This window comes from Scyliorhinus canicula, chromosome 3 (assembly GCF_902713615.1).
Source record: "Scyliorhinus canicula chromosome 3, sScyCan1.1, whole genome shotgun sequence".
In the NCBI taxonomy this organism is placed as follows: Eukaryota; Metazoa; Chordata; class Chondrichthyes; order Carcharhiniformes; family Scyliorhinidae; genus Scyliorhinus; species Scyliorhinus canicula.
The window spans coordinates 9,115,448-9,136,810 of record NC_052148.1 but is presented as its reverse complement, the minus strand read 5'-3'; the positions used below and the strand labels follow the sequence as shown (position 1 = coordinate 9,136,810).

The following is a 21,363-nucleotide window of genomic DNA, read 5'->3' as shown; positions in this document are numbered from 1 at the left end:
GGTTTATTCCATATCCTCAGACTACGACCCTTGGTTCTGGAAACCCCTACCAACGGGAACATCCTTCCTGCACCCACCTTGTCTAGTCCCATTAGAATTTTATAGGTTTCTATGAGATCCCACACCAGCTCACCTTCCCACCCAGCTTTGTCTCATTTGCAAATTTGGAGATATTGCAGTTAGTTCCCTCATCTAAATCACTGATATATGTACTGTGAATAGCAGAGGTCCCAGCACTGATCCCGGCAGTACCCCACTAGTCACTGCCTGCCATTTGGAAAAAGACTGGTTTCTTCCTCTTTGTTTCCTGTCTCTCAACCAGTTTTCCATCCATCTCAATTCTCTATCTCCAATCCCTTACGCTTTAATTTATCACACTATTCTCTTAAGTGGGACTTTGTTGAAAGCCTTCTAAAAGTCCAAATAAACCACATTCACTGGCTCTACCTCATCAACTCTACTAGTTATATCTTCCAAGAATTTCAGTAGATTTGTTGAGCTTGATTTCCCTTTCATATGACTCTGTCCAATCCTGCCACTGTGATCCCTGTTTGGGGAATGTGGAACTCAACACAAACATATCAGCCATGATCTTGCTGAATGGCAGAGCAGGCTCATGTGGCCAAATGGCCTACCTCTGCTCCTATTTCAGATGTTCCTAATAAGGTCAATAATTTGCTTTCAATTTCCAAGTGCTTCATCTTTCAGTCTTAAAAGTCTTTTATGAGGATCCTTATGCAAACCTTCTCACGATCAACATAAAAAAACATTTATAGACATTCCCTTGTACACTTACCTGCTCGCTGTTCCAAGCTCGTAGACTTGGTGCCATCTCCCCCAGAGTTGACTGATGACGCAGGGACCAGGGACAGACTACTGGGTTGCCCCACCATTTTGCAGGATGGCTCACCGTCCCCACCCAAAGACGGTGCTGCTTCTCTCTTGACAGCTGTGGTTCCTGCTGCCTCTTGGTTTGGGTCTGCAACAGGGTGGGATTTGCTGAGCTCTGTTGCAGTGGCTACAGGTGGCTGCTCCTGGGTTGTCTCTGACTCTGTCTCCATTGATTCCTCCTTCACAGGTGCCTTGGTCTGTGGTTGGGGTTTGGACTGCGGTTGGGACGAGGTTGGAGGTTGGGACGAGGGCTGAGGTTGGGACGAGGGCTGGGGTTCAGATGTGGGCTGGGGTTCAGACGTGGGCTGGGGTTGGGATGTGGGCTGGGGTTGGAGTGCGGGCTGAGGCTGGGAGGTGGGCTTAGATTTCACCTCGGTTGTCTCCACTGCCTTTGCTGGCGCACCACCTGCTGTAAGATACAGACACCATTACTCAGCCAGTATGAACTCAAGTAATATTGCGGCCAAAGCACAGAAGCAGGCCATTCAGCCCACCTGGTCTATTCCCACCAGTACCCATAGTTAATCTATTCTCAGGGTGGGAATACATTTGCTGTCTCCCCACCCCTAGATGCCCTCAGACAATAACAGTGAGCACAACACGAGTGTCACAGAAGGGCATTCCTCATCCCTCCCCAGTGATTCTTTGGACATGGGATTTACCATCAATCCTGTGACAGTCTCTCTTACACCCAGTATATCTCACGCCTGTCTCAGCCCAGAATCTGTCGCCATGATATTATCATCTTATTTCTTTGAAATTCCAATTTGCTCCTGACTCCCAAGTTCATCTCAATATCTGTTCAAATTCCAACCAGGTCCTGACCCCATCAACCATGTCTAGAGATTAGATTGGTGGCAGGTTGGCAACTCTGCCTCATCTTAAATCACCCACTGCGCCCCAGATTTAGCCATTGTGCTTAAATCCCTTCATAACCTTCCGCCTCCACTTTTCAAGCCCTTTAAATACCCTCCTCCTGCGCCTAAACTCTTATTCCCTTGACTTGGTGTGAGATTTTGCTCAGTACACCAATACATATTTTGACTGGGTAACTGAGTGGAAGTATAACAGTGAGGAATGCATATAGCACTACGTTCAAGCTGCTATTACATAAATCAGAGCTCTTGTGATCACTTGGACTAGTTTGGATCGTCTAAATGGGACAGAAAAGAATTTCCCAATTGGTACAGGATTTTTAAAATCTAGTTTTTGTTGGTCTCTCCCAAGTGGTCACTCCAGGTGTGTTGGCCGTATTGTGATACACAAGGCAACACAACAGCGTGTAATGCACTAGATAGACCAGCAAGGAAGGAATTTAAAAAATTTGTTATGGAACCTGGAGTTGCTGGCTCAGCCAACACAGCTCAACTCTAATTTCCCTTGAGAAAGTCATGGTGAGCCACCTTCTTGAACTGTTGCAGACCATGTGGTGCAGGTACACCCACTGTGCTGTTAGGGAGAGTTCCAGGATTTTAACCCAATGACAGCAAAAGAAGGGCATTATAGTTCCACGTCATGATGATAAGTGACTTGGAAGGAAACCTACAGGGGCTGGTTTAGCACACAGGGCTAAATCGCTGGCTTTTAAAGCAGACCCAGGCAGGCCAGCAGCACGGTTCAATTCCCGTACCAGCCCCCCAGAACAGGCGCCGGAATGTGGTGGCGAGGGGCCTTTCACAGTAACTTCATTTGAACCCTACTTGTGACAGTAAGCGATATTCATTTCATTTTCAGGTGGTGTTCCCATGCACCAGCTGCCCTTGTCCTTCTGGGTGGTAGACGTCATGGGCGTGGAATGTCCTGCTGAAGGAAGTTTGGCAACTTTCGGCAGTCATCTTGTGGATGATGCACGCTGTTTCCATCGTATGACAGTGGTGGAGGGAGTGAAGGTTTACTGTGATGGATGGGGTGCCAATCAAGCGGGCTGCTTTGTTCACAATTTACATAGATGATTTGGAGTTGGTGTCCAAGTTTGCAGACGACACTAAGATGAGTGGTAAAGCGAAAAGTGCAGAGGATACTGGAAGTCTACAGAGGGATTTGGATAGGTTAAGTAAATGGGCTAGGGCTGGCAGAGGGAATACAATGTTGACAAATGTGAGGTTGTCCATTTTGGTAGGAATAACAGCAAAAGGGATTATTTAAATGATAAAATATTAAAACATGCTGCTGTGCAGAGAGACCTGGGTGTGCTAGTGCATGAGTCGCAACAAGTTGGTTTACAGGTGCAACCGGGTGATTAAGAAGGCGAATGGAATTTTGTCCTTCATTGCTAGAGGGGTGGAGTTTAAAAGGAGGTTATGCTGCAATTGTATAAGGTGTTAGTGAGGCCACACCTGGGGTATTGTGTTCAGTTTTGGTCTCCTTACCTGAGAAAGGACGTACTGGCGCTGGAGGGTGTGCAGAGGAGATTCACTCGGTTAATCCAGAGCTGAAGGGGTTGGATTACGAGGAGAGGTTGAGTAGACTGGGACTGTACTCGTTGGAATTTAGAAGGATGAGGGGGGATCTTATAGAAACATATAAAATTATGAAGTGAATAGATAGGATAGATGCGGGCAGGTTGTTTCCACTGGCGGGTGAAAGCAGAACTAGGGGACATAGCCTCAAATAAGGGGAAGTAGATTTAGGACTGAGTTTAGGAGGAACTTCTTCACCCAAAGGATTGTGAATCTATGGAATTCCTTGCCCAGTGAAGCAGTTGAGGCTCCTTCATGAAATGTTTTTAAGATAAAGATAGATAGTTTTTTTGAAGAATAAAGGGATTAAGGGTTATGGTGTTCGGGCCGGAAAGTGGAACTGAGTCCACAAAAAGATCAGCCATGATCCCATTGAATGGCGGAGCAGGCTCAAGGGGCCATATGGCCTACTCCTGCTCCTAGTTCTTACGTTCTGGATGGTGCCAAGCTTCTTGAGTGTTGCTGGAGATTTGCTCATCCAGGCAAATGGAGAGAATTCCATTGCACTCCTGACCTGTGCCTTGTAGGTGGTGGACAGGCTTTGAGGAGCCAGACGGTGAGTTACTGCAGGATTCCTAGTTCTGGTAGCCTCAGTATTTATATGGCTAGTCCACTTTGGTTTCTGCCAATGGTAAGCCCCAGGATGTTGATAGTGGAGGATAGAGTATTGGTAAGAAAGATGATCAGATTCTCTCTTATTATCTGACACACTTGTAATGTCAAAGTCACTGCCACTTAAACCCAAGACTGAATATTGCCTAGGTCTTGCTGCATGCAGGCACTATTTGAGGAGTTGAAAATTGTACTAAACACTGCGAAATCATAAGCAAACACTGCGATCCCTAAACCTATAATGGAGTGAAGGTCATTGATGTAACAGCAGATGATGTTGGGCCTACGGCATTATCTTAAGAAACTCTTGCAGTGACACCAACCACAACCATCTTCTGACCGGTGGAGAGATACCCATCCACTTCAATTTTACTCGGGCTCCTTGATGCTTGGGCAAAGGTGCTAATGGGATCAGGAGCCAAGCGGCCTGGTGGAATCTAAACTGAGCCTGAGTGAGCAGGTTGCATCACTAAGTAAATGTTGCTCAATAGCACTGCTGATAACCCTTTCCATCACTTTACTGATGATCATAAGGAGACATCGGGCAGTAATTGGCCAATTGCATTTGTCCTGCTATTGGAGGATAGAACATACCTAATTTTTCATACTGCCGGCTAAATGTCAATGCTGTGGCTGTACAGGAGTAATTTGGCTCGGGGCACGGCATGTTTGGAAAACAAGTCTTCAGATACTTGCAGGATATTGCCAGAACACTTTTAAACAAACGTAACGACAATGTTGGGACCTGCTCCGTTGTGGGATTGCTCTGCCAATAGAATGTTGCTTTCACTGTCTGGCATGCAAATAGTCCGTGTGTCTTAAGCCTTTACTGTATCCAGTGCCATCAGCATTTCTTGGTATCACGTGGAGTGAATTAAATTGGATGAAGACAGGCACCTCAGACGGATCATCCACTGAATGATGGTTGCAAATACTTTGGCCTCGTCTTTTGCATTGTTGGGTTCCTTCATCACTGTGGATGTAGAGCCTCCTCCACTGGCTAGTTGTTTAATTGTCCACCACCTCTCAAGACAACGTGGCAGGACGACAATGTTTTGACCTGCTCCGTTGTGGGATTGCTCTGTTCATAGAATGTTGCTTACACTGTCTGGCATGCAAGTAGTCCTGTGTCTTAACTTCACCAGTTGGCATCTCATATTTAGATATGCCTGGAGCACACTCCTCATGGTCGAAGGATTGGCCCCAAGGTGGTTTAATAGTAATGGTTGAATGGGGGGGAAAAGCTGGACCATGCAGTTCGATTACTGTCGAATACAATTCTGCTGCTGTGGATGGCCACATCACCTCAGGATTGTCAGGTTTTGTACTGGATTTGGTCTGAACCTATCTTATTTAGCATGGTGGTTGTACCAAACACAATGGAGTGTGTCCTCCGTTTGGAAACAGGACTTGGTCTTCACAAGGACTGCCATAAAACAGATACTTTTGTGACAGATGGATTTGTGAGGATGAGGTCAAGTAGGTTTTTTTCCCTCTTACTGGTTTCTTCACCACCTGTCACAAGCCCAGTCTGGCAAGTATGTCCTTCAGGACTCGGGCAGCTTGATCAGTACTGGTACTAGCAAGCAATTCTTGGTAATGGACATTAAGTCTTTCAAATTACTATTTGTACGTGTGCATGTGCTTAGTGATTCGAGTATATGGACACCCTAGTCCTTTTTGCCTCCTTCCTCCACAGTTGACAATCTCCCCCCATTATGGAAATATTCTGCTTGGTCCTTCTCATATCCAAAGTGGATGGTTTCACCCACATACTTGCCACATCGAATTCCAGCTGCCAGTTTGCTGCACTCAAATAGCCTGTCGATGCCCTGTTTTATACATTGCAGTTCTCATCTACACTATTCACTCCGAACTTAAACAGTGTCATGTGCAAACTTGGAGAGATGACCTGAAGGCTTGCAGCGAGCATTCTAGCTCGGCAACATCTTTTTGCTCAATCTTTCCATTAATAACACAATTCCCTTCAAATTGTATAAAAGCCAAACAACTGCAAATACTGGGAATCTGAAATAAAAACAGAAAAATGCGGAAATACACAGCAGATCCGCAGCATCTGTGGAGAGAGAAACAAAGGTAACATTTCAGGTCGGTGACCTGGGAAACATATTTCTACAATATGTTTCCCTTTATGATTGCTCAAAACCAGGACTGAATCTGGTAGTGCAGCATTTGCATGGAACCCTGGTTTCAGAATGGATAGACACTGCTTCTTGGGCTTTCCTGGCTAGCAGTTACCAGTCAGTATGTCAAGTCCAGGACTGTGACTTTACCTGGAGTTGCCTCTGGTTCCTTGGCCTTCTGCACGGTCCTCTGCCTTTGTTGCTTCAGTTTTCAGCCCTTTCTGAAGGTCGGTCATTGGTTGCAGATTCATTGCAGGATTTCCAGACATTTCTTCCTCTTCACCCACTTCATCCACAGTAACAAATTCATCCAGGTTAAGGGAAAGATGTCCTTTTCCTTTGAAAATCAAAAAAGACCCACATATTTATTAATGAGAAAACAAAGTTTCAGGACAATATCGCTGGTTAATAGGACTTTCCATCTGAACTATCCACTTAAGAAAATGAACAGGCTTGTCCAACCATCATGGTGCAATTGATTTATTCAAACAACAATTAATAAATACGATCACTGAAAATCAGCTCAGAGGGACCCAGCAAATGAAGAGCATTTTGTAGAAGACATCAAAATTGAAAATTGAATCCAGTCTTCAGTGAATTCCTCCGACTTTGGATGCGAGATCAGGAACAAGAGTATTTTGGGGAGCAGTTGAGCCATTCCCATACAAAGCAGAAAGATTAGAATTCTATCCATGTTTTTTGAGCAAAGAAGCCACAGGCAAGCAGAGTTTAGTGTTCTCTAATATAATCAAGTTCATTTATATACTCAATTATGTTCAATTCTAGCACCATGTTAAACAGCTCGGCCACCTTCTGCCCATCAAACCCCACACCTTCCCTGTGGGGTCCTGCAGTCAAGGTTCACCATCTCACACATCTTTGTGCAGTTATTTTTCTGATGTGAACTCTGTCTGCTCCCACTCCTCTGCTCAAGCCCGCTTGTCGTTTAATATTTCTCCCTTCAAGCAACAACCCAATTTCCAGTTTAATTAACTTATAATATGTTAGTGGTGAAGATTCTACATTGCACCCGCTTTTGTGGACAAACATGTTTTTCACGCCACGCGGACTATTTTAATACTCTTCTGCACTGATATATCTATCAAACATACTCATGTGTCTAAATAATCGTTATTAGTGTTACAAGTAGGCTTACATTAACACTGCAAATGAAGTTACTGGTGAAATTCCCATGACCTTCTGAATACCATCCATCACAGCTGTGGCTAACCTCCCATCCTTTCCAAGGCTGCTGCGGTATAACTCCCTCCTAACCTCCCTTACAATGTTGCTTAATGATCCATTACAATCTCAGGAATGGTTATCATTTTTTTCCCGATGTCACACTTCCCACCTCTCATTCTACCCTTGTCTAATAAGCATTCAGCAATCTGGTTATAACTGCTTTCTGCATTGTTGCTGAGTTTACATCATGGCCCTCCCATGCCTCCTACTCGAGCTCTTTTCACCATCCTAGCCCACATCAAGGCTTCAGGATTATGGGGTTTCCACCAGTCCAATCGCCCCTTTGCCCTAGATTCTACAGCTGTTTAGAAATAAAGCTTTGCTACTACTCAATGTACCACAACTTCCTTGGCTCTCCACAAAGGTACTCCCTGCTTTCTCAACACGCGTGCAGTCAGCAATTGAGCCACAAGTCACAATCACCATCAGTGTGCAGGGATAGGGGGACTTCCTGTGACTGTTATCAAGTAAACCCTTCTGCAAACTGTGCCACTGGACTTTTGCGCAAGCTGAGGGAAGGTCTAGGATGTGGCATCGCCAAAGACTCAATCAAAATTCAAACGCAAATAATGTGCATTTGGGAAAGGTGCAGATGAAGACTGAGGGAATCACAACTCAAGGAATCAACGCATAAAGCAGAAGTGTTAAGGAGGGGGAAGGACAGGTTCAGGAGCAGAGAGGAGGTGCAGAGGGACTGGCTGGGGTGGGAGGGAGGAGGGTTGGCTGGACTAGAGGACAGGTGACCAGACAGGAGGAGGAGAGGAGGGGGAGGGGGGGGGGCAGGCTGGAGATGGGGTGAGCGGCAAGATGGAGGAGGTGGTGAAAGTTGGGGGGGGGGGCAAAGAGCAAGGGGCCACCAGGAGGTGGTGAGGGTGGAGGAGCTGAAAAAAGTGTTTGTGGAGGGTGGGTCCACTACCGATTAAAGGGGGGGGTTGGGGCAGCGAGGCCAGGGGGGGCAGCAGCGAGGCCGGGGGGGCAGCAGCGAGGCCAGGGGGGGGCAGCAGCGAGGCCAGGGGGGGGCAGCAGCAGGCCAGGGGGGGCAGCAGCGAGGCCAGGGGGGCAGCAGCGAGGCCAGGGGGGGGGGAGCAGCGAGGCCAGGGGGGCAGCAGCGAGGCCAGGGGGGGCAGCAGCGAGGCCAGGGGGCAGCAGCGAGGCAGCGAGGCCAGGGGGGGCAGCAGCGAGGCCAGGGGGGGGGCAGAGCAGGAGCGAGCCAGGGGGGGGGGGGGGGCAGAGCGAGGCAGGCATCGAGGCCAGGGGGGCAGCAGCGGCAGCAGAGAGGGGGGCAGCAGCGAGGGGGGAAAGGGGCAGCAGCGAGGCGAGGGGGGCAGTCAGCGAGGCCGGGGGGGGCAGCAGCGGGGACGGTGCAGCAGCGAGGAGACGGGGCAGCAGCGAGGAGACGAGCGCGAGGCGATGGGGAGCAGCGAGGCCAGGGGGGGCAGCAGCGGAGACGGGGCAGCAGCGAGGCGATGGGGCAGCGAGGCGAGTGAAAGTTAAGAGAGAAAATCACCGCTTCTTTCTTGGGAATTTTGTTGCTAGTCTTGCGATCCTTACTGCTTCTCCTCAGATAGTCTGAAAAACAGGAGAAGTTTATCATATTTTTAAAAAAGTTCTTCAAACTAGTGCATGTTCTGGAGGCTTCCATCATATGCTCTGACAATGACTGCATAAGGGACAAACAGGGAGGCATGGAGAGAATCAGGGAGGAAAGTGAATAGGATAGAAGCACAGGGATAAACGCATGCAAGAGGTAGATGGAGAGGTCCGTATTGCGCCGGAGGGCAGAGCGAGGCTGAATTGCCTGTGGGTAGGACGAGGGGCTGCTGAATAGGATTGGGCAAGACTGAGGCGAGTGAGGTATGGCGAGGGTGCAACAACTGCAAGTAGGGTGAAGTTGAGGCACCTGCTGGTAGGGCAAGGGTGCAGTGACTGCGGTCGGGAAAGACGCCTTTGGGTAGTGTGAGAATGAGGCCCTGGCGGCTAGGGTGATAGCGAGATGGCAACAGATAGGGCAGGGCGGGGGTATGGTAGGCAGGCAACTGCGGCAAATTGTAAGTGGAGATTAACAAATTTACTGAAATGGTTTGTGTTTTAATAAAGGCAAGTGTGAGGTGATTATTCGGACCACTTGAAAACAAGAATCTAGAATAGAAAAAAAGCAGATCTGGCGATGCAGATACGTAAATCACTGAAAGTAGCAACACATACATGCAAATTACCAAGAAAAGCAATAGCCCTGAGGATTGGGAACAGTTTAAAATTCAGCAAAGGCAGACCAATGTTTGATTAACAAGGAAAATACAATTTGAAAATAAACTAGCACGGAACTTAAAACATTTCTATAGGTGTGTAAAGAGAAAAAGATTGATACAAACTAATGTAGGCCCCTTAGTCAGAAACGGGGGAATTCATAAGAGGGAACAAAGAAATGGCGGAGGAACTAAATTCGCACTTTGCTGCTTCCTTCACAAAGGAAACATAATATATACCGGAAGTTCTGAGAAACACAAGTTTTAGTGAGGAGCTGAAGAAAATTAGAATCAGTGAAGAATTGGTTTGGGGTAATTGATGGGATTGAAAGTGGATAATCTCCAGGACCTGATAATCTTCATCCCAGTACGCAAGGAACTGGCCCTAGAAATAGTAGATCCATTGGTGGTCATTTTCCAAAATTATTTTTCCAAATGGTTCCTACAGATTGGAAGGTTGTGAATGTAACCCCGCAATTTAAAAAGGGAGGTAGAGATAACTATAGACCAGTGAGCCTAACGTCAGTAGGAGGGAAGTTGAGGGATTCCATTGTCAAGGATTTCATAGCACAGCATTGGAAAGCATGGTTTAATCAGACAGAGTCAGCATGGATTTACGGAAGGGAAACCATGCTTGATAAATCTACTGGAATTCTTTGAAGATGTAACCAACAGAGTTTATTCAGAAGGGCTTCGATGAAGTTTCACATAGCAGATTGATATGTAAAGTTAAAGCACATGGGATTGCGATTTATGTCTTGAGATGGATAGAAAGCTGTTTAGCAGATAGGAAGCAAGAATTGGAATAGGTGGGTCTTTTCCGATAGGCAGGCAGGGAGCCGCAGTGATCTGTGCTAGGACCCCAACCGTTCACATTATATTTGGACGGGAACTATAGATATTATCTCCAAATTTGCAGATCGTACGAAAGTTGGGTGGGAGGTGAGCTGTGAAGAGGATGCAGATGCTCTAGCGGATTTGGACAGGCTGAGTGAGTGGGCATATGCATGGCAAATGCAGTATAACGTGGATAAATGTGAGGTTATCCACTTCGGTAGCAAAATAGGAAGGCAGATTATTATTTGAATGGGTGTAAAGTGAGAGAAGCGGATATTCAGCGAGACCTTTGTATCCTCGTGCTTCAGTCGCTGAAAATAAGTGTGCAGGTACAGCAGGCAGCAAAGAAGGCATGTGGTATGTTGGCCTTCATGGTGAGAGGACGATTATAGGAATAGAGATGTTTTACAGCAAATGTATAGGGCATTAATGAGGCCAGTTCTTGAGTATTGTGTGCAGTTTTGGTGTCCTTATCTGAGGAAGGATGTTCTTGCTATGGAGGGAGTGCAGCAATGGATCAGCCTGGTATTGTGGCACTGTCATATGAGGAGAAATTAAATCGGTCAGGATTATATTCATTGGAGTTTAGAAGAGTGGGAGGGGATCTCATAAAAATGTATAAAATTCTAACAGGATTAGACAGGGTAGATTCAGAAACAATGCTCCTAATGGTGGGGAGTCCAGAACTAGGGGGCATAGTTTGAGGATAAGAGGTAAACCTTTGAGGACTGAAGTGAATCTGTGGAATTTGAGGCCAAAACGTGTAATTTCAAGAAGGAATTAGATATAGCTCTGGGGGCTATTAGAACATAGAATATTACAGCGCAGTACAGGCCCTTCGGCCCTCAATGTTGCGCTGACCTGTGAAACCACTCTAAAGCCCATCTACACTACTCCCTTATCATCCATATGTCTAACCAATGACCATTTGAATGTTCTTAAGTGTTGGCGAGTCCACTACTGTTGCAGGCAGGGCATTCCATGCCCTTACTACTCTCTGAGTAAAGAACCTACCTCTGACATCTGTCCTATATCCATCTCCCCTCAATTTAAAGCTATGTCCCCTCGTGCTAGACATCACCATAAGAAAAAGGCTCTCACTGCCACCCTATCTAATCCTCTGATCATTTTGTATGCCTCAATTAAGTCACCTCTTAACCTTCTTCTCTCTAACGAAAACAGCCTCAAGTCCCTCAGCCTTCCCTCATAAGATCTTCCCTCCATACCAGGCAACATCCTAGTAAATCTCCTCTGCACCCTTTCCAATGCTGCCACATCCTTCCTATAATGTGGCAACCAGAATTGCACGCAATACTCCAAATGCGGCCGCACCAGGGTTTTGTACAACTGCAATATGACTTCATGGCTCCGAAACTCAATTCCTCTACCAATAAAAGCTAACACACCGTACGCCTTCTTAACAACCCTCTCCACCTGGGTGGCAACTGTCAGGATCTATGGACATGGACACCGAGATCTCTCTGCTCGTCCACACTACCAAGAATCTTACCATTAGCCCAGTACTCTTCTTCCTGTTATCCTTCCAAAATAAATCACCTCACACTTATCTGCATTAAACTCCATTTGCCACCTCTCAGTCCTGCTCTGCAGCTTATCTATTTCCCTCTGTAACATTGCTCTGTCCACAACTCCACCGACTTTAGTGTCATCTGCAAATTTACTCACCCATCCTTCTACGCCCTCCTCCAGGTCATTTATAAAAATGACAAACAGCAGTGGCCCCAAAACAGATCCTTGTGGTACACTACCAGTAACTGGACTCCAGTCTGAACATTTCCTATCAACCACCACCCTTTGTCTTCTTCCAGCTAGCAAATTTCTGATCCAAACTGCTAAATCACCCTGAATCCCATGCCTCCGTATTTCCTGCAATAGCCTACCGTGGTGAACCTTATCAAATGCTTTACTGAAATCCATGTACACCGCATCAACTGCTTTACCCTCATCCACCTGTTTGGTCACCTTCTCAAAGAACTCCATAAGGTTTGTGAGGCACGACCTACCCTTCACAAAACTATGTTGACTATCTCTAATCAAATTATTCCTTTCCAGATGATTAACATCCTATCTCTTATAAACTTTTCCAAGACTTTGCCCACAACAGAGGTAAGGCTCACTGGTCCATAGTTGCCTGGGTTGTCTCTACTCCCCTTCTTGAACAAGGGGACAACATTTGGCTATCTTCCAGTCTACTGGCACGATTCCTGTAGACAAAGATGACTTAAGATCAAAGCCAAAGGCTCAGCAATCTCCTCCCTAGCTTCCCAGAGAACCCTGGATAAATCCCATCCGGCACAGGGAACGTATCTTTTTTCACTCTTTCCAGAATTGCTACACCACCTCCTTATAAACCTCAAGCCCTTCTAGTCTAGTAGCCCTGTATCTGAGTATTCCTCCGTGACAACATTGTCTTTTTTCTGTGAATACTAACGAAAATATTCATTCAGCACCTCTCCTATCTCCTCGGACTCCACGCACAACTTCCCACGACTGTCCTTGACTGGCCCTACCTACTCTTACTGTAATAATCCACGGGAGGCAGGAGTTCCGTCACCCCACCAATATTTATTTACAATAACGATATTACAGGAGCAGCTACAACAGTGCTGCTAGCAGGACCAGTCAACTTAAGACTGGCTCACAAGCCCTACACAGGTGCTTATTATGGGCCCCCTTAATGAGCTATCATTGAGGGAGCTCATACTCCAACTGGCCAACCAATAAAGCCAATTGGAGTTCATTACACTCCTCCCCCCCCCCCCCCCCCACCCACACCCACCCACCCAAGGTCCGAGGAATTCCTGCCAGCTGGCATTCCTTTGAGCTTCTTCCTGCTCCTCATGTCTGGGTCTGTCACCTCTGTGCCGTCCGCCGGGTCGTTCTCCGAAGTGGGCGGGGTGTACCTTATAGGTGCCCGTCTTTTCCTTGACGACCTCCTTGGAAGCTGTTCTTCCTCCTCCTTGGGGAGAGGTGTCGCGGCGGCCTCGTCCATCTCCAACTCTGACGACTGGATGACGGGGTCTGGAGAAATTGCTCGGGGCTGGGGTGTGGGTATCTTTTCCGTCTGGGCTATCCCAGCTTGAGGCGGTCCTGCTTCGCCTGCCTCCATGTGTGGTTTCGGCTTGCCCTTATTTGGTCTAGGTGTTTTCTTCAGCACCTTACCTCCTATTGAAACCTCATAGGATATGGGCCCTGTTTGGGACTCTACCGTGCCTTTGACCCACGTTGGTCCATTCCTGTAATTCTTGACCCAAACCGGTGCCCCCACCTGGAAATGTCTCTGCTGCCGACTATTATCATGCCCCCTGCGTAGGGCCTCCTGTTGTTTCTCTAAATTTGGGGAAAAGGAGACTCCGCCTCGTTCGCAGCCGCCTTCCCATTAAGAGTTCAGCTGGCGGTATGCCTGTTGTGGAATGCGGTGTGGTCCTGTAATCAAACAGCCAGCGGGAGAGCTTTGTGTCCATTGACGCTGCCGGCTGCTTCTTGAGTCCCGCTTTCTTGAGTCCCGCTTTAAGTGTCTGGACTGCTCTCTCTGCCAGGCCATTGGTCGCTGGATGGTAAGGGGCCGTTTTGATGTGACGGACTCAGTTTTCCTTCAGGAATTTTCCAAATTCCCCACTTGCGAATGCCGTTCCATTGTCCGACACCAATACCTCCGGAAGTCCACGTGTTGCAAACGAGGCCCTGAGCTTTTCAATTGTTGATGCTGTGCTTGCAGTGTTTACCCGGTGGACGTCCAACCATTTGGAGTGGGCGTCCACTATCACCAAAACATTGAGCCCATGAAAGGGCCGGCGTGGTCAATATGCAGGCGGGTCCACGGTCTGCCTGGCCATTCCCACGGGTGCAATGGTGCCGCTGGTGGCACACTCTGCCCCTGTTGGCACTCCTGGCACCTACGTACCAAGGCTGCTATGTCTGTGTCCAAACCTGGCCACCAAACATAGCTTCGAGCTAGCATCTTCATTTTAGACACCCCTGGGTCTCCGTGATGTAACTCGGTTAGGATTGCCTGACGGCCCTGAGCTGGGACTATTACCCGGGCTCCCCATAATAGGATACCGTCTTCTTTGGTTATTTGGTCCCTTCTGCTCCAGTATGGGTGCATCTGGGGCTCCACTGGTCTTTCCAGTTCCCCTGTTAGCAGTAAATGCTTCATCTTGGCTAAAACTGGGTCTTTTTGCGTCCACAACCGAATATGTTGTGCGGCTACTGGTAGGGTGTCCAAAAAATTTAGAGTCATTACTGTCTCCTCTACTTTTGGTATTTGCGGCGGAGTGTCCGGGAGGGGAAGTCTGCTCAAAGCATCTGCATTTGCTACTCGCGTTCCCGGTCTTTGCTCCAGAACGTTTCTATACGCCGCCAGTAGCAATGCCCAGTGTTGGATTCTAGCTGATGAAATCGGGGGTATTGACTTGTCTTCTTTTAATAACCCTAATAACGCCTTATGGTCCGTCACTATGGTGAATTTCCGCCCGTACAGATACTGGTGAAATTTTTTTACTGCGAATATCACCGCCAGTCCTTCCTTCTCGATTTGGGCGTACTTCCTCTCAGCCATCGCCACGGTCCTCGAAGCATAGGTTATTGGCCTTTCTTCCCCATTCCTTCCTCTATGGGCTAAGACGGCTCTTACTCCGTAGGGGAATGCATCACAAGTGACCACCAACTCCTTCCTTGGGTCATAATGCTCTAGGACATTTTCGGATGACAGTTGTTCCTTAATGTCCCTAAATGCTCGGTTTTGGCGGGCGGACCATTTCCATTCTTGCCCCTTTTTTAGTAGCTGGTGGAGGGGTTATAGGATGGACGCCCTATTTTCAATAAATTTTCCATAATAGGTTACCAACCCTAGAAATGATCGTAACTCCTGGACCATGGTGGGAGCTGGGGCTTCTTTTATTGCCCTTACTCTGTCTTCTAATGGGTGTAAGCCTGACTCGTCTACTTTATATCCCAGGTACGTCATTTGTGGGGCCACAAAAACACATTTTTCCCTTTTTAGCCATACACCTGCCTTTGAGGAACGCCTGAGCACTTCCTCCAGGTTCCTTAAGTGTTCCCTGTTTGTCCTACCCGTGATTAAGACATCGTCCAAATAAATCGCCACCTGCGGTAGTCCCTGCAGAATATTTTCCATCGTACACTGGAATATAGCGCAGGCTGATGACACTCCGAAAGGTAGCCTAGTATAACGAAAAAGGCCCTTCAAGATGTTGATTGTAGCGAACTTCTGGGAGTCCTTGTCCAGTTTTAACTGCAGGTAGGCGTGGTTCATGTCCAGTTTCGTGAACAAAAGCCCACCTGCCAATTTGGCATATAGGTCGTCTATTTTCGGGATTGGGTATTTGTCCAGCAGTGCATATTTGTTTACCGTCTGTTTGAAATCTCCACAGAGACGTATCAAGCCGTCTGGCTTCAAAATTGGTACCGCTGGCGCTGCCCATTCCGGGAACTGTACTGGTCTGATAATGCCGTCGCGCCGTAACCGTTCTACTTCGTCATCTATTTTCTTCCTTAATGCAAAAGGTACCGGCCTGGCCTTACAAAATTTTGGACGGGCTTCTGGGTCCACGTGCAAAGTTGCTTTGGCACCTATGATTTCCCCCAAACCTTCCTGGAAGACCTCCAGGTATTTTTGGAGTACTCCACTCAACTGTCCGCTTCCACTCTGGAAAATTTTCATCCAGTCTAATTTTAGGTCTTTCAGCCAGTTCCGTCCAATTAAGCTCAATCCGGAGCCCTCTACTATCGTCAACAGTAATCTGAGCATTTGTTTCTCATATTCCACGGGTACATGAGTCGTGCCTAGAACTTCCAGGGGTTCCCCCGTGTAGGTTTTAAGTTTCGTCGATGTTTTTGTTAGGGTTAGTAGCTGGAGTCTGTCTTTGATTTTTCTAAATGCTGCCACTCCCATTATTGATACGGCCGCACCAGTGTCTATTTCCATTATTGTCGGCCGCCCGTTCACCCGTGGGGTAATCTTAATGGGTTCTGCTTTCTTCGTTGCAATGTTATATAATTGTTCCCCTTCGGAGGAGGATGGGGCGTCTAGGTTGTGCACTTCCCTGCGTCCCCACCTGCTATTCCTCTTTTGCCACCTCCTTCTAGGGTTTCTGTCACTGTTACCCCACTCTGTCTGGTGCCAGAAACGGTCCTTCTCTGTTGGGGAGCCTCAGTCGGTACTTCCCTCTGTCTCCAGTTAGTCCTGGCAGACTTGGGGGCAGTTCTGGGGTTTTCCTTTTTCCCTCTATTCCTCAGGCTTTTCCTGAGAGCGGCTATCTGGTAGCAGGACCCGTCGTGGTAGTCCCTCTCACAGGTATCTACCTCCATTGGCGTGCCCTGTGGTTCCTGCGCCCCACTTGCTGCCTTTTCTAGGGACAGTGCGAGCTGTAAAGCCTGCCTGCAGTCTAGCTCCGTTTCCACCAACAGGCGTTTCTGTATTGTGAGGTCGTTTATACCACACACTAACCGGTCCCAAAGCATTTCATTTAGCGTCGGGCCGAACTCACATTTTTCCGCCAGCCTTCTCAGGCGGGTCAAGAAATTAGTGACTGACTCCCTGTCTTCCCGCTTCCCTGTGTAGAATCTGTACCTACGCAAAATGAGGGGTGGTTTTGGGTCGTAGTGCTCTTTCACCAATTCCGTTAATTCTTGGAAAGTTTTCGTGTCCGGCGCATCGGGATAAGTCAGACTACGTATAATGGCGAAAGCTGAGGGTCCGCACGCCGACAGCAGGATAAGCCATCTCCTTTTGTCCATCAGTATATCATTTGCCCGGAAGAAGTAACATATTCTCTCCACATACTGGGACCAGTCCTCAATAGCCAGGTCGAATGCCTCTAACCTCCCAAAAAACGGCATTTTTAAAATGGCAAGGCTTACCCTCCGAGTGCGGCAGCTGGTCTCCGCAAAATGCTCAGTTTACCTCTTCGCCACTGTAGTAATCCACGGGAGGCAGGAGTTCCGTCACCACACCAATATATATTTACAATAACGATATTACAGGAGCAGCTACAAACAGTGCTGCTAGCAGTCCAGTCAACTTAAGACTGGCTCACAAAGCCTACACAGGTGCTTATATGGGCCCCCTCAATGAACTATCATTGAGGGAGCTCATACTCCAATTGGCCAACCAATAAAGCCAATTGGAGTTCATTACACTTACCCTAGTCATTATTTTATTCCTGACATATCTATAGAAAGCTTTAGGGTTATCCTTGATTCTACCTGCCAAACCTGCCAAAGACTTCTCATGTCCCCTCCTGGCTCTTCTTAGCTCTCTCTTTAGGTCCTTCCTAGCTAACTTGTAACTCTCGAGCGCCCTAACTGAACCTTCACGTCTCATCTTTACATAAGCCTCCTTCTTCTTCTTGACAAGTGTTTCAACTACTTTAGTAAACCACGGTTCCCTCGCTCAACCACTTCCTCCCTGCCTGACAGGTACATACTTATCAAGGACACGCAGTAGCTGTTCTTTGAACAAGCTCCACATTTCCATTGTGCCCATCCCCTGCAGTTTCCCTCCCCATCCGATGCATCCTAAGTCGCATCATAATTGCCTTTCTCTCAGATATAACTCTTGCCCTGTGGTATATGCCTATCCCTATCCATCACTAAAGTAAACGTAATCGAATTGTGGTCACCATCACCGAAGTGCTCACCTACCTCCAAATCTAACACCTGTCCTGGTTCATTACCCAGTACCAAATCCAATACGGCCTCGCCTCTCGTTGGCCTATCTACATACTGCATCAGGAAACCCTCCTGCACACATTGGACAAAAACAGACCCATCTAAGGTACTCGAACTATAGCGTTTCCAGTCAATATTTGGAAAGTTAAAGTCCCCCATAACAACTACCCTGTTACTTTCGCTCCTATCCAGAATCATCTTTGCAATCCTTTCCTCTACATCTCTGGAACTTTTCGGAGGCCTATAGAAAATCCCTAACAGGGTGACCTCTCCTTTCCTGTTTCTAACCTCAGCCCATACTACCTCAGTAGACAAGACTTCATCAAACGTCCTTTCTGCCACCGTAATACTCTCCTTGACTAACAATGCCACCCCTCCCCCTCTTTTACCACCTTCCCTGAGCTTACTGAAATATCTAAACCCCGGCACCTGGAACAACCATTCCTGTCCCTGCTCTATTGGGTTCAGGGGATATGGGGTGGGGTGGGCGGGGGAAATCAGGGTATTGACCTTGATGATCAGCCATGATCATAATGAATGGTGGGGCAAGTTCGAAGGGCTGAATGGCCTCCTCCTGCTTCTATTTTCTATGTATGTTTATGGTATTGGAAATAGTGGATGTCGATGCTTGCGTAGTAATAGTAATAATAGTAATCGCTTATTGGCACAAGTAGGCTTCAATGAAGTTACTGTGGAAAGTCCCTAGTTGCCATATTCCGGCACTTATTCGGGGAGGTCGGTACGGAAATTGAACCCGCTCTGCTGGTCTCGTTCAGCATTACAGGCCAGCTGTTTAGCCTACTGGGGTAAACCAGCCCCTAGTGGTAATAGCATTGGGCTGGTAATCCTGCGGTCCAGCCTAATGCTCTGGGGACATGGGGGTCAAGCACACCACGACAGCTGGTGGCATTTTAAATTCAATTCACCGTGTCTCAGTAACTATCAATTGTTGAAAGTTTATCAAGAGTAGATGGGCATTTACAATCACATCAGCCACTCTCGAGGGGACATGTGGCCTATTCCTGCTCCTAATTCTTGCGTTTGTCTGTACTTTATGGTAGGAAATCTGTCATCCTTACCCAGTCTGGCCATAAGTGACTCCAGACCCACAGCAACGTGGTTGACCCTTTAACTGCTATAATTAATTTAAGGGCAATCAGGAATGGCAAGAAAATGACCTTGCGGGTGATGCTCACACCCCATGAGAGAATATTAAAAAACAGGGACAAAAAAATGTAACCAAGATGGTGCCTTAGTGAGCAATTAAACCTATCAAAAAAAGCTGAACAGACTGGGGCGATAGTTACAGAATGTAAAACTAGATCATAAATGTAGATGTTACAAGAAGGAATTCAGGAAAAGCTGCTTTATTTAAAGATCAGCAAAAATGTGTAACTTCCTATAAGGGATGACTAATCATGACGGGCAGCACGGTAGCAGAGTGGTTAGCACTTTCTTCCCAGCGCCAGGGACCCAGGTTCGATTCTCGGCTTGGGTCACTGTCTATGCGGAGTCGGCATGTTCTCTCTGTGTCTGCGTGGGTTTCCTCCGGGTGCTTCACTTTCCACCCACAAGTCCTGAAAGAAGTGCTAAATTCTCCCTCCATGTACCCGAACAGGCGCCGAAATGTGGCAACTAGGGGCTTTTCATAGTAACTTCATTGTAGTGTTAATGTAAGCCTACTTGTGACAATAATAAAGATTATTATTAATGTAAGCCTACTTGTGACAATAATAAAGATTAAATGAAAAAAGATGAGGCAAATGGCATGATGCATTTTGCAAAGAAGCTGGATAAACACCAGGAAAAAAGAAATAGAAGAACATGCTGATGGAATAACATAGGATAAATGACATGTTCCTGTGCTCTGGACATGATGGGACACAGGACAACACAGAAACGACATCACAACAGCTTATACTGAAAAACCAAAATTCTGTGGAAGCTGGAAATCTGAACAAAAACAGATCAACACTGGAAAAAACTCAGCAGGTCCGGCAGCATCTGTGGAGAGAGAAATAGTTATTGTTTCGAGTCCCTATGACTCTTCTTCGGTACCTTAAATACTGCCTTCAACATAGTCAGCCCCAGCAACATAAGGAGCAGTGATCAAAAGACTGGTTAGAGATTGGTTTATGGTTAAAATGCTATTGAAATGAATTGAATTAAGAAGCATCTTAAAGGAGGCAAAGAAATTTAGGATGGGAATTCTAGAGTACAAGGCTTTGACATCTCACAGCATAGCCACCAATGGTAAAGCAATGAATTAGTGAATAGATACATCGGAGGGTGCACACATGCGTGGCTGTGCATCAGCCCGGAAGATGTCTTACAGGTCTCATTTGACTGAAACATAATCCATGCACACCACACGACAAAATGTAAAAGGACTATAGCACTGAAATAACTGGCTGCACACAACAACTGGTCATGGTGCTGGAGGAAATTACTGAGATAAGCAACAGAAATAAGGCCACGAAAATAAGGAGCAGGAGCTTTGTTTATGGAGCTGGACGATGGGAAGGGGCCATGGTCAAAGCATGGATGAGGGTTATAGCATGTGAACTGAGGCAGGAGCAAAGTTACAGAAAGTGGTGACATGGATATCTGATCTGTGGCTTATCATGGGGTCAAATCTGATACGAGGTTTCAGTCTGGTTCAGCTTCAAGACAATGGCCAGGAAGAGGAATTGAATCAGGAGACAGGGAATGGAGTCGGTGGCAGAGACCAAAGACTTGAGCAAACTTCTTCCCAATATCCAGTTGGAGAAAATTTCTACTCATCCAGTGCTAGATGTTGGACAAACAAATTGACACTTTAGAGAGTGCAGGGGTCAAGAAAGGTGGTGAAGGAGAGGCTGGATGTCATTAGTGTACTTGTGAAAACTGACATGCCTGTCAGACAATGTGGCCAAGGGGCTGCAAAGATCTAAGAAATAGGAGGGAATGAAGGGCAGATCCTTTGAAGATATAACAGAGTGGCAAGTGGGAAGAGAAGCCACCTAGTTCAATGAGAAGAGGTGTTCAAGGAGAATGGCTTGGTCAATCGTATCAAAAGCTGCACAGAGATCAGAAAGGAGACGTTTACCACAGTGACAGTCACAGACATCCGCATTTGACTTTCTCATAGACCCTCAGACATGTGTCTCATTGTCTCTTTCCAACTTCCTGCTCTCATCCACACTTCTGACTGCACCTCCTAACCTGATGTCA

The 21,363-nt window shown here is 47.0% G+C and overlaps 1 protein-coding gene across 1 annotated transcript in view; it reads right to left on the bottom strand.

Annotated features, from left to right (window-relative positions):
* The window catches only part of LOC119963804 (zinc finger protein 638-like), a 182,007-nt gene that overhangs the window by 8,880 nt on the left and 151,764 nt on the right, over nucleotides 1-21,363 (bottom strand). Inside the window, exons 19-20 of the mRNA XM_038793101.1 lie at nucleotides 6,257-6,443; nucleotides 797-1,300 (exon numbers count right to left, since the gene is read on the bottom strand). Coding sequence (XP_038649029.1) covers nucleotides 6,354-6,443 — 90 coding nt within the window. The 3' untranslated portion in view covers nucleotides 797-1,300; nucleotides 6,257-6,353. The remainder of the gene's footprint in view (nucleotides 1-796; nucleotides 1,301-6,256; nucleotides 6,444-21,363) is intronic.